The sequence below is a fragment of the Brachycentrus maculatus genome, unplaced genomic scaffold (assembly GCF_059751285.1).
Source record: "Brachycentrus maculatus isolate JH-2025_06_01 unplaced genomic scaffold, ASM5975128v1 h1tg000120l, whole genome shotgun sequence".
In the NCBI taxonomy this organism is placed as follows: Eukaryota; Metazoa; Arthropoda; class Insecta; order Trichoptera; family Brachycentridae; genus Brachycentrus; species Brachycentrus maculatus.
The window spans coordinates 123,536-135,881 of record NW_028280873.1 but is presented as its reverse complement, the minus strand read 5'-3'; the positions used below and the strand labels follow the sequence as shown (position 1 = coordinate 135,881).

The window sequence follows — 12,346 nt, the reverse complement described above, 5'->3', positions numbered from 1 at the left end:
GGAGATAAACCAGATTTGTGAATAAATATTTGGACACACTCAAAATGTTGAATATGTATAAAGTACTTAGGCATGAACTTTGTTGAGCCAAAATATCGTATGGGAGCAGAGGAAGCTATGAAATCATGTCAGTATATACGAGTGTGGAGTTTTATTCTCTCTGCTTACCTCTTGAAAGGAATGGTGAAATAGTCGTAGTAGAAGCAGTAGACATAAAAACATCTACACACTCGTGTAAATGTGAAATGCATAATTTTAAATTCTAATAAGATGGATAGAATAACATTTTTATTTCATTAATTGATTCGGCAGTCACTTTGTGGTAAAATCTATCCATTTTTAATTGATGTTTTACTTAGTAAATACCACTATTTCTTAAAATCTACTGTGACACGTGTTTCGATGCATTCCGCATCATTTTCAAACACCGTATGTGAAGCTAATTCTAAATTTTAGAGTTGGGTCCTTGGGACGTCGAAGGTTGAAGAGGGGGTAATAGCTGTTTCTTAATTTGATTTTGATTTTTTATTTTTATTTCTTATCAGAGGGAACATAGACAAAAGGGGGGAGGCTTTAGTCATTGTCATATTGTTAATTATGGGTATTGTTATTTATATTCTTATGAATTTCTATTGTTTCAAAATGTTGCAGTTTATGGCTTTTCGTATTGATTATTTTTAGGATTTCTACGTTATTGTGGTTAAATTTGTGATCATTATCTATTAAATGGTTAGCGAATTCCGAAAAATTATTATTTCTCAACCATAATTCATGTTCGCTGATAACGTCCCAAGGACCCAACTCTAAGATTTAGAATTAGCTTCACATACGGTGTTTGAAAATGATGCGGAATGCATCGAAATACGTGTCACAGTAGATTTTAAGAAATAATGGTATTTACTAATTAAAACATTAATTAAAATCATTTTTCTTTTTGAAATTCTATATTTTATACATATAAATTTATTTATTTATTTAACGTTCTTGTCTAGACTGGCACTGCTCTATAAGATATAACAGGCAATATATCATTTGGGGATAAAATAATTATACCACGTGAATGTTTATTTATATTTAAAACATATGATAGTGAGTTGTACGTTAATAGCGAGTATCAAGTTATAGGAGAGTGATAGCACGAGATAACGCATTTTCTTCTGGTAAGTAATAGAATTTCGAAACGCTTGTAATAGTTTTAGAATTAAAAATTTAAACATAATTAATAGAATTTCTAAATACAATATATTAAAATATTGGAGTATTTTAAGTGCACATTTTTTGTGTAATGTATTAAAACTGTCCAAATTCCCGGTCAAAATAAAAGTTTCATAAAACAATTAAATAATGTTTTCAAGCGTCTCCTAGTGTGAAAAATAAATCGTAATGAATCTTAAATACATTGCATTAAAAAAACGCACTGAACTTAACCATATCGCTCACTCCTTTCAAGAACGTCATAAATAAAAAATCGTCAATTTTCAGATGTGCATGTTTTTGGAATGCCCAGAAAATGTACTATATCCCAGCAAAAGAGGCATATTTTAAACTTAATATTTACCCGCTACAGGGCAAAAAATGATGTTTTTGCATTTTGAAGAAAATGTATTGTTTAATATTTTTTTTTAAATACATAAAATATTTTTCAAATGGAGAAAAAACCTTCAGGTTTTACCTAAAAAGATCTGTTGCACAGTGAAATGTTCAATAAGAGGCTTGATATTTATTTTTAATACATTGTGTTATATTTTAAAACATTAAAAACGTTCTACTGAAAAATCAAGTTTTTTGATTTATGACGTTCTTGAAAGAAGTGAGCGATATATGGTACTGAAGGAAGGTATTAATTTTAACATAAATACAACTTTCGAAATGTTAATTTTTGTATTCTGCCCCTAACGAATTATCAGTTGATTTATTGACTTTTCAGTCAATAATTTTCGTGCAACTTATTCTAGAATTCACGTTATTAATAATTGCTTCATGGTTTGACTAAAAAAACTGTATGAAATAAGGTAGTAAGTGTTTTCAACCCTTTCATTTTACGCCACTACCATCTGAACAACGAGAACTTTAATATAATATAATATAATAATAAAACCCTTACCGCACCCCAATGGTGCATAGGGCACTGCTTCATATAAACGCAGTGTTATCTCGATCGTTTACACATGAAAGAAAGGTGATCAGCCCTCCACTTCAGGTACCAGTCCAGTGTAATATTGAATAAATATTAGAGTGAAAAAATCGCTTATATTTATTAAACCCCCCTGGAAATCGAGCCCGGGACCTCCAGAACGGTAGCCGAGCATGCTGACCATTGCACTACGGAGGCGGAAAAAATATAGTAAAGGAACTTAAATATAATAAAGATAATTTTTTTTGTACGTTTTACATACTTATTAACTATTTTGACATCTAGATTTGAGTATTTTAGTATTCCTATGTCTCGATTGATTAACTTGTGAATGTTTATTAAAGCCAATATAAATTTTATTTTTATAAATTTTTAAATGCTATTATTTATAACATATGTAAATACGAGTTTGATTTTCAGGTTTTACTCTAAGTGAAAATGGAGGATACTAAAAACATAACGTACAAATATGAATATGAATTTGTGCCTCAAGTCAATGAAAAACAGGGTAAGTTAAAAATAATTCATAATTTTATATTGTGATCACTTTAAATTACAAGTGACAAAGCAATATAAAACAACCGTGTTCAAAATCAACAAGAACAAAAAAACCGGTCATAGGACAATGTGCAAATCTTCGATATTTTTTTATTCTCAGGCATGTTGACTATGCTTTATTTTTTTAAATGAACAATATATTCGAATTGACATCACTTTTTAACATATTTTACTGTTAACCTAGTAGATACCATGGTAATAGAGTTCGATGTTAGAGGATGAACGTGGTAATGAAAATGGTTGTTTTAGGGTTATTATTGTCATGTAGCTTAAAGTAGTCAAATTAAATAAGCAGACAATTCTAGCGAGATGAAAAATTAGAATTGGTGAATGTTACACGTGTGTAAAGTGATCACTTAAACCAGCCTTCCAGACTTCATATTCTTCTTCATCTTTGATGAGAGGTCAAAAAAAAAATAAGATGAAAAAAAGTCTAAATATTATTTGTTATCTATTATTCTTGTTTCAACATTATTTTATTTAAAAAAAAACATAAGAACTGAGACATCATTTTCTATTACATTTTGGTTTTGATTATTTTAATATTGTGAAACTCGACATTGTTGATTTGAACATTTAAAGAGCAGAAAAATTATAAAAAATGGGTTAAAACCACTCATGGTTTTAACCCTTTTTTTAAATGAGAAAGTAAAATCAAATATTTTGTCGGTATATTGAATAGAGCATATTCTCCCATCTGATTTAAGGGCAATTTGAGGGGAATAAAACATATATTGTAAATTATGTAAAATTTACTTTTAATTTAAAAAAAATGTTTTTATTAAAAAGAAAAGTTTTCTCAAAATATTTATCAAAGTTTGGTTAAAAGCTTTATTTTTTAACACTTCCCACATTGACTTATCCAGTGCTTTTTTATATAATGAACTTTAAACCCTTAGATTAAATTACGAGTTTTAAAAATAATAATTTTTGTTTTATAAACTTCGGTATACAATTACATGATCTTTTTAAATTCTCTCTTAATTTTTAACATCTGTAAAGATATTCATTCTTATTTCTGAATAAATTATTTTCCACATTTTAAATATACTTAATTTTTTTTCTTTCTAGAATTGGAAACGTATTCCGGATATGGAAAAAGACACATTCAAATTCTACTATTATTTCTGGGTTTAACATGCTCGTGTTTCTGCAGAGTATGCTTGAGTGTTGGCATATTAGGGATGTCAGATATATCGAATCCTGATACTAAAATACAGGTAGCTACCAATTTATTTTATACACCCATAAATCTTTATCAAATATCATTTGTATTGTTCTTAATAATTTTAGTAATAAAACTCAAAAACGACTAATAATTTACATTTAATATTATCTCAACTCTCAACATTCACGTTAACTCAACTCAATAAGTGTTTCGGTAGAGATAAAAAAAATACAATTTTTTCATCATTTTCGGGATCCTTATAATTCACGATTAAAAACATATTGATCATTAAAAATGATTTGTTTATACAATAAAGAAAAGTTGATCTTATTTAGTAAGTCTTGATTATTAAAAATAAACTATTTCCCTGGGAATCGATTACAAGATTAAATAAAGGTTTTTTAATACTATAATTATGTATAAAAATATATTATTTATTCAATATATTGTAAGCATATTAATATTTATTTTATCTTTGAAGCCTTATTTAAATATGTATGCATGGAATTTTATATAAATAACAATGTTTACATGTCAGTGACACATACAATGCCACATAACAATAAAAATAATACAGAAATACTTTTGTTATATCATTATTTAATAATCGTTGGTGATATAATTAGTATTTTGATTAAAAATTTTAATGTGCGTTTTTTTTTCAGACGTTCGATTGGGACAAGGGTACACAAGGGTTAATATTAAGTTCACTAGGGTGGGGCGAAATAGCTGTTCAAATTCCTGGAGGTTTTCTGGCATGCAAATATGGGGGGAAGCATTTCTTTTCTGGTGCTGTTATTTCCGCTGGAGTTTTCTCTATACTGACTCCAGTCGCATCATATATAGTAAGACTATAAAAAATTATAAAAGAAATATATTTTTTCAGTATTTTATTTGAATTTTAATTCGTTATTGTTTAAAGGGTAGCTGGCAAGGAGTATGCTTCGTTAGAATGTGCATGGGACTGACTCAGGGTTTCTTACCCCTCGCGGTTCAAGTTTTACTGGGATCTTGGGTTCCTGTATCAGAACGTAACCGATTGGGAAACTTTGTATATTGCGGTAAAATATTAAAATTTTTATATACTACAATAGATACGAAATTTGCAAAATCATTCCAAGTATTTTTTTATGAAACATCATTTATTCGTGAGAACAAAGTCACATTTCAGAATTTATGATCTTTGAGATGACGCATTTGAAGCTCGATGACATTTCTAGTGAGTCCATCCTGCTGTAACTACTCTTTTATAATAATTGTTTAATCTGAAGTCTTGGCATTAAAATATATGATTCTTCTACACCTTTAACAATTATTCTTGCATATATTTTATTTTAATGTATTTTTAATGTATACGATTTAAATTTTTTATAGTTTGTAATGTATATATTAATTGAAATAAATAAATAAAATTGAATTGAATATATACAAAAATAGCTATATAATGGTTTTCTATTTCTTTCTGTTTCATTGTTTTCTCAAATAAGCAATTTGCATCATTTAATAAATAGTATTTATACCCACACACGCATACACAAACGTTTTGGAGAAAACGTTTATTTAATAAACAATTTTCGTGTCTACGTTCATTAATGGATTTGATTAAATTTATATTATGTTTTCATGAAGATGAATAACATAATGTAGATAAAATAAATTTTACGAATTAGCATAGATATAAAAAGCTTATTAATGGTTTTCTCCAAAACGTTTTTGAAAAACCGAAGGTAAACATTACAAAATTGAATTGTGACATTGTTTTCTCAAACAAGCAGTTAACGGTATTGATCATATATTGTTTGTCGAATAGGTAAATTTTTTCCATACGAAGATTTTCTATATTTTTGTGTATGAAACTATTTTTATAGAATGCTTCAACAAATTGTCAACATTTCATCCGAAAATGACCTTCTTAATAATATATCCGTAAAAATAATAAAATACGAGGTTCAATTTATTTTCAGGAATCGCCATAGCCGTCATCTTATGCATGCCTATATCAGCTTATATAGCGGCCAGTTCTTTCGGCTGGCCGTGGATTTTTTATTTCTTCGGAAGTATCTGCATTGTAGCCGGACTCGTATGGATGTGGGCTGGGGCCAACTCTCCAGCCGAACATCTCACCATACTACCAGAAGAAAGAGCCTTCATAGAGAAGTCTCTGGGGTCTAATGAGAGCAATAAAATGGTACTTATATTTGAAACTATCAATATTTTCCGCGTATTCAAATCATTGTACTAATATAACTGTGCTATAAAAAAATACTGTATAATTGTGTAATTGTGCTGTTAAAATACCGACATTTTTCGAATCATGTAAGTAATATTTTTTTTAAATAAGTTATACATCGATATGTAGATAAAAAATTATCATTCATATATTTGAATTAGTTGTAATATTACATAAATTCTCAATATTAAATAATAAGAGAAATGAGAAAAATAAAGTAAATTAAACCAATTTTGTTTCCGCGGAAAGTAAGTTGTGTTAACCTGCGATATTATTCAAAAAGATAATTTTTAACGTAACGTGTCAAGGTTAATCAAAAATATGCAATAAATTTATACAATTGTAATACATGTATTGCATTAATAAAAAATATATATTTATATCATAATAACACGCACCTCTACTCTATTTCTTTTAACACCGGATGTCGTCAATTAGGTCAGGAGTCATTTGATTCACAGTGTCATGCGCACGGCGTAAAAAGGAGGTGGACATTAAGCGAGCAGCGATTACTTGTTCGTCGATTTTTTTTAACGTTGCATTTATTTGGTTTTTAGCATTCATACACAAAACTCCGAGATAAATAATATTTTTGTCACAAAACAATAGCTCAGTGTTTATAAATTATCGAACACATTCTTTTTTTCAGTTATTTATGTTTAAAACGCAGTTTTTCTGGCATTTACCCCAAAAGTCCTGGTAACCAAAAGGTTAAAAACCAATAACACAAAAGTAATTATCTACAAAATTAACGAAATTCATAAAACTTGAAGAAAATATTTTTTTATCATTTTCAGGATAAAAAAATTCCCTGGAAAGCTATCATTTGCAGTAAACCAGTGTGGGCCCTGATCATGACGCAAACGGGAGCAGTATATGGGTACACTGTGATGCTAACTGAAACACCGACATTCTTCAAACTAGCATTGGGGATAGAGTTACAAGATGTACGTATTATGACTCAAAATATCAAACTTAATTAGAGTCAGTAGTTGTCTATAGTTGATAGACCTGTTAGACCTTGTTAGACCTCGGTTTTTAGTGCATGTTGTTCCCCGAGTAGACCAAAACGCATATAAAATGAATTGAAATTGATTAACATCTTATGTAGGTGTAAGTGTGTAAATAAATAGTGATAAAAATGACTGACCGCAACAAACCGCAACAATCCAATCGAAAACATAAAAAAATGTTCAGTGACAGCAGCTCCCAAGAAGTAAACTAACTGTCGTGAGCATTATTTAGTGTTTATGTTCAACAGACGGCGCTGCCACTGCGGTCAAATATATTTTTTCGAAAAAGCAAGTTTATATCTATCAAACTATCATAAATTTATCATATATAGATTCATGGGCATTATGATTTGGTGAGTGATATTTATTATTTGTTTCAGAGTGGCTTGCTGGCTTCCCTACCTTACATTGCTGCATTTGTTGTAACTTTATCGATAAGTTGGCTGGCAGATTATCTTCTCAATAAGGGGTATCTCTCTTTAACTGCAGTTCGGAAAGTCTCAAACACTTTGGGTATGAAGCAAACAGTAATTTTATTCTCATTTCTAAAGGTTCTTGTATTGTTTAAAAAATCTCTATTCTGTTCATGCTTTCTCCTATATCTGTTCAATTCCGTTAGCTGTAACACTAAATGATTGGTGATCTGGTTGGTCCATAGGGTTGCAGATCTTATATTAGCTTGTTGTCTTCTTAATTTGTGAGGTTATCATCTTCTCTATGGGCAATATTTGTCAGACATTTTAAGAGCGTACAATAATAATTATTGTTTCCTTTCAATGTTTTGTTATTTTGCAGGTACGTGGGGTCCAGCTGCGGGGCTGATTGCATTGATGTATGTACCTGTAGCAAATGTCACAATAGCTGTTACTTTTGTTATTGTAATTCTTGCACTAGATGCAGTTTCTTCTGCCGGGTTTATGGTAAGAGTACAAGTTCATTATACAAACTGACAGACGGACTTCGACGTTCATTTACGTCCATATTTCCGGAAAGGTTAAAGTCTAGATATTCCAATGATCTGGGATCTTATTTGCATGGCTTCAGTGATCACTCTTTGCACTTGTGTGACGTTCACCATTCTAGCCTTTAAAGAGTATTAAAATCGTATTCATTTTTGACAGATGTTGTAAGTTGTAATTTTGTAAGATGTGGAATTTCAGTTGATGTTGCTGGTTAGATCAATTGAGAATTCGTGTAAGTTTAAAGTTTTTTTTCCAAACAGACATTTGTGAGATTTATTTAGAATTAGTTAACTATTTTTTCACATTCCATCTTATGTATAAAAAATTATAGATACTTCGTCTCAGTCAAAAACCTATAAGTATACTAGTCATATTTTTGGAATTTGTTTTAGAATCTCATTAGACAAGAGTGCCAACGTTTTATACACACTATAACATATAATAATATATTCTTCTTTTCGTTTCCAGTTGAACGGAATTGATTTGTCACCAAATTTCGTTGGTATCATCGTAAGCATATCACTCACAATAACAGATATAGGATGTATCTGTGCTCCAATTGTTTCCGGTCTCATTTTGAAGGATCCGGTAAGAATTTAGAAACAGTATTTTTATGATATAACTACAAGTTGATTTTTATTTTAAAAAGTTGTATTTGTGTAGCATAATTTAAATAAAAAACTTTTGTTTTTCAGACTGACATCAGCCAGTGGCGAATGGTTTTCTTGATAACGGCGGGATGTTATTTCTTTGGAAATGTGTTCTTTTTAATATATGGGTCTGCCAAAGAAGAACCGTGGAACATTTTAAATGAAGTACAAAACGAAAGTATGTAATTATTTATTAATTTATTTAATATGCACTATTTAAATATCATTAAAGTGTTTATCCTTTTTGAAAATATATTTACCATTACAAAAATTGGGGATTTCAAAAAAACATGTACAAAATTGATGTACTAAATTATAAATATACTAAATGAACAATATTAAATGGGTCAATTTTCAAAGCAAACAAAAAAAACAAATTGGTTAGTTAGTTTGTTTTGTGTATTAAAAGCATTGTTGACTTTGTGGTATGGTAATATAACACTTTCCTTATAATTCATAGCTTCAATTTGTGTAATACCACTTTAAAAAACAATGCTTCGTAACTATTGGTTTGGGAATAATCATTCCATCATTAGGTTAAGTTAGTTAATTTGTTAGTTTTTTATGCATAATGTGTTTAATTAATGACATATCGCTCACTCCTTTCAAGAACGTCATAAATCAAAAAACTTGATTTCTCAGGAGAACGTTTTTAAAGTTTTAAAATATAATACAATATGTCAAAAATAAATATCAAGCCACGTATCGAACTTTTTACTGTGCAACAGATCTTTTTAGGTAAAACCTGAAGGTTTTTTCTCCATTTGAAAAATATTTAGTATATTTACAAAAATAATTTAACAATACCTTTTCTTCAAAATGCAAAAACAACACTTTCTGCCCTGTGGCGGGTAAATATTAAGTTAAAAATATACCGCTTTTGCTGGGATATAGTACATTTTCTGGACATTTCGAAAACATGCACAACTGAAAATTGACGATTTTTGATTTATGACGTTCTTGAAAGGAGTGAGCGATATGTTTGTTTAACGTACTTCCATTATGGATAATGGAGGTACGTTAAACAAACAGTTAAATTCAATGTTCCCTTCACCAAACGAGGAAAAGTTAAAATTAATTTAAAGCATTATTATAATATTTTCAGATATCGAAGCTTCCGTACAAGCCAATGAATCGACGATAGTGAATAAGGATGATGAAAAATCGCGCACAACTCCAGGAAATATATTATAAGACAAGAGCATGACTGAATTTTTTTACAGATGTCATCCTTCATTTCTTTCAGTACGAGATACGTGAATGTACGATATTAAACAAATTTTTATTTAAAATAAAATTTAAACAAATATATCAAATATTATACAATGACTTTTTGTGACAAATGATTAATGCTGAATTTAATCCCCGAGGGATTGCTATCAAATATATTTGAAATGTTTCAAATATATTTGCACAGGCAAATAATCTTTTCATATAAAGAGAAGTCTCCAATATTCAAAATTTGATAATTGCATTGCATATATACTGATGAACCTAAAGCTTATTCATGGAAGACTTTCTGTCTGTTTGAGACTGTTGAATGATAACAGCCTTAATAGATATTGGTCATAGAAGGGTTGGAAAGTAGTATAAAAAATGCGTTCCTCATTAGATGGACCAAATCAAGGTTGCCATTCATGAGTGATTGGAGTGATGCGGTGGGTGTTGATCGGGAGAGGTGGATGATAAATGTACAAAATAACTAGTATAAGATATGTAAAAATTATAAATTTCTTGTGAATTTATTGAATTGTTATATTTTTGGAACAATATTAAATAAATATAAAAAAAAGATAATTCGAGGACAAGGAGAGTGTGCCAGGATCTTCAGAATAGGACATAGAAGTATAATATAATATAATATAATAAGTCAGCATACTCGGCTTCCGTTCTGGTCCCGGATTCGATTCCCAGGGGGGGTCAAATAAATATAAGTGATTTTTTTCACTGTAATATTTAGTCAATATTACCCTAGACTGGTACCTGAAGCGGAGGGCTGAGGCACCGATCAAGTAAACGATCAAGATAACACTGCGCTTATCATATAAATATGCGTTTATCATACTGCTTCATGCAGTGCCTTATGCACCATTGGGGTGCGGATGATATATATATTTATAAATATATATATATATATATATATATATATATATATATATATATATATATATATATATATATATATATATATATATATATATATATATATATATATATATATATATATATATATATATATATATATATATATATATATATATATATATATATATATATATATATATATATATATATATATATATATATATATATATATATATAAATACACACTATGTAACAGTTTATTGACTTATGTTACCTGTGTATGTATAGTCGCGGTTCAATGTCAGAATGGCGCTCTCTCGTCTGCTTGCCATCGTACATATTTGTTTCACATTTTCTTGCAATAAATAAGTGTTATCTACTACTGTACTCTAGTTTTTAGATTAATAAACAGCATTTTTAATAAAAAAAGGTTTTTGTCAAGTATCTTCTATTTATTTCATTTTTCACTTATTTCATTTACACATATGCACATAAATGGTGCATAGGGTATTGTATTGAATCGACGCCATATAAACTCGATTACAATTTACATTAAGGTATTGTATAATGGGGCTACTTGAACTTGATTTGTTACTTGAGCCCAGTACAAAAAAAAATCTGTATTTGGTCTACAATAATGAACGTATCGACACGATTCATTGTGTCCCTGAGAGGTGACACTTATTGTCACGATACTTCGATCGATACCACGATCTAAGTATTTTTTTTAGTACTGGGCTCAAGTAACACATCAAAGTTCAAGTAGCCCTGTTCTACAGTTTATATTATAATATTCATGAAATTAGGATTGGAGTATTTTTTAAGTCATTTATCTAAAACGTGATATATGGTAAGAAGTTTAGGTTGAAAAATATTATTTTAATATGGGAATAAAAAATTGAAGCAGTAGTAAGAATAATAAAAGTGGTACAAAGAAAGCAGAGGATAGCAGCATTAGTTATGGCACTCAGGATTGTGTGTCCATACTTTAAAAACTTGTATGTTGCACAAACCGTTCAGAATTTTACGAGAGTCTTGAAGATAATTTTTGCCTCAAGTTACTCTAAAAACGTCAATTTAATAAACTCACGTTTTCCAATACACACATTTTCCACAAAAAAATGACGCCAGATAAAAAGTAATAGGTTTGGAAATACAAGTGCCTATGAAAGTTTAGTAACGTGGAAAATGTAATAATGATTCTACGTGTCTTTAACAGATGTCGCTAATTGTATATTTTAATCTTTATTTTTTTTAATGATTTTGCGTTTAATTTGTAGAACTCCATTTTAATTTCTGAATTAAATTTTAAATCAAACACAGATTTTTTTAATCTACTAAGTTGTATTTTATTGAAACACCTAAAAATTAATATGACAGTTGTTTCGCCTAGTTATAAATTTTCAAACGAATGTGAAGATTAAATGGACTTACGGTCCTTATGAAGTGATACTTTATTATTCTGCAAAGATATTTTATTTTAAAAATCTAAATAATATTTACAAAAAAGAAACATATGTGTTTAACTAATAACCAGGTTTTTTCT

General features: G+C 29.1%; 1 protein-coding gene across 1 annotated transcript; it reads left to right on the top strand.

Moving 5' to 3' along the window:
* Positions 1-2,572: 2,572 nt before the first annotated feature.
* On the top strand, positions 2,573-9,909 carry LOC148309585 (putative inorganic phosphate cotransporter). Its single transcript, XM_088259868.1, has 11 exons — positions 2,573-2,642; positions 3,764-3,912; positions 4,526-4,705; positions 4,783-4,921; positions 5,825-6,048; positions 6,888-7,037; positions 7,484-7,616; positions 7,899-8,023; positions 8,534-8,653; positions 8,761-8,893; positions 9,821-9,909. The coding sequence occupies exons 1-11, from the start codon at positions 2,573-2,575 to the stop codon at positions 9,907-9,909; spliced, it is 1,512 nt and encodes a 503-aa protein (XP_088115994.1).
* Positions 9,910-12,346: the final 2,437 nt, after the last annotated feature.

Bases quoted from the DNA above. Each gene is read 5' to 3' on its own strand.
- LOC148309585 (XM_088259868.1), top strand. From the start codon at position 2,573: ATGGAGGATACTAAAAACATAACGTACAAATATGAATATGAATTTGTG. The intron at 4,706-4,782 runs GTAAGACTATAA...TATTGTTTAAAG, and splicing joins CTCCAGTCGCATCATATATA to GGTAGCTGGCAAGGAGTATG. The intron at 4,922-5,824 runs GTAAAATATTAA...ATTTATTTTCAG, and splicing joins GGGAAACTTTGTATATTGCG to GAATCGCCATAGCCGTCATC.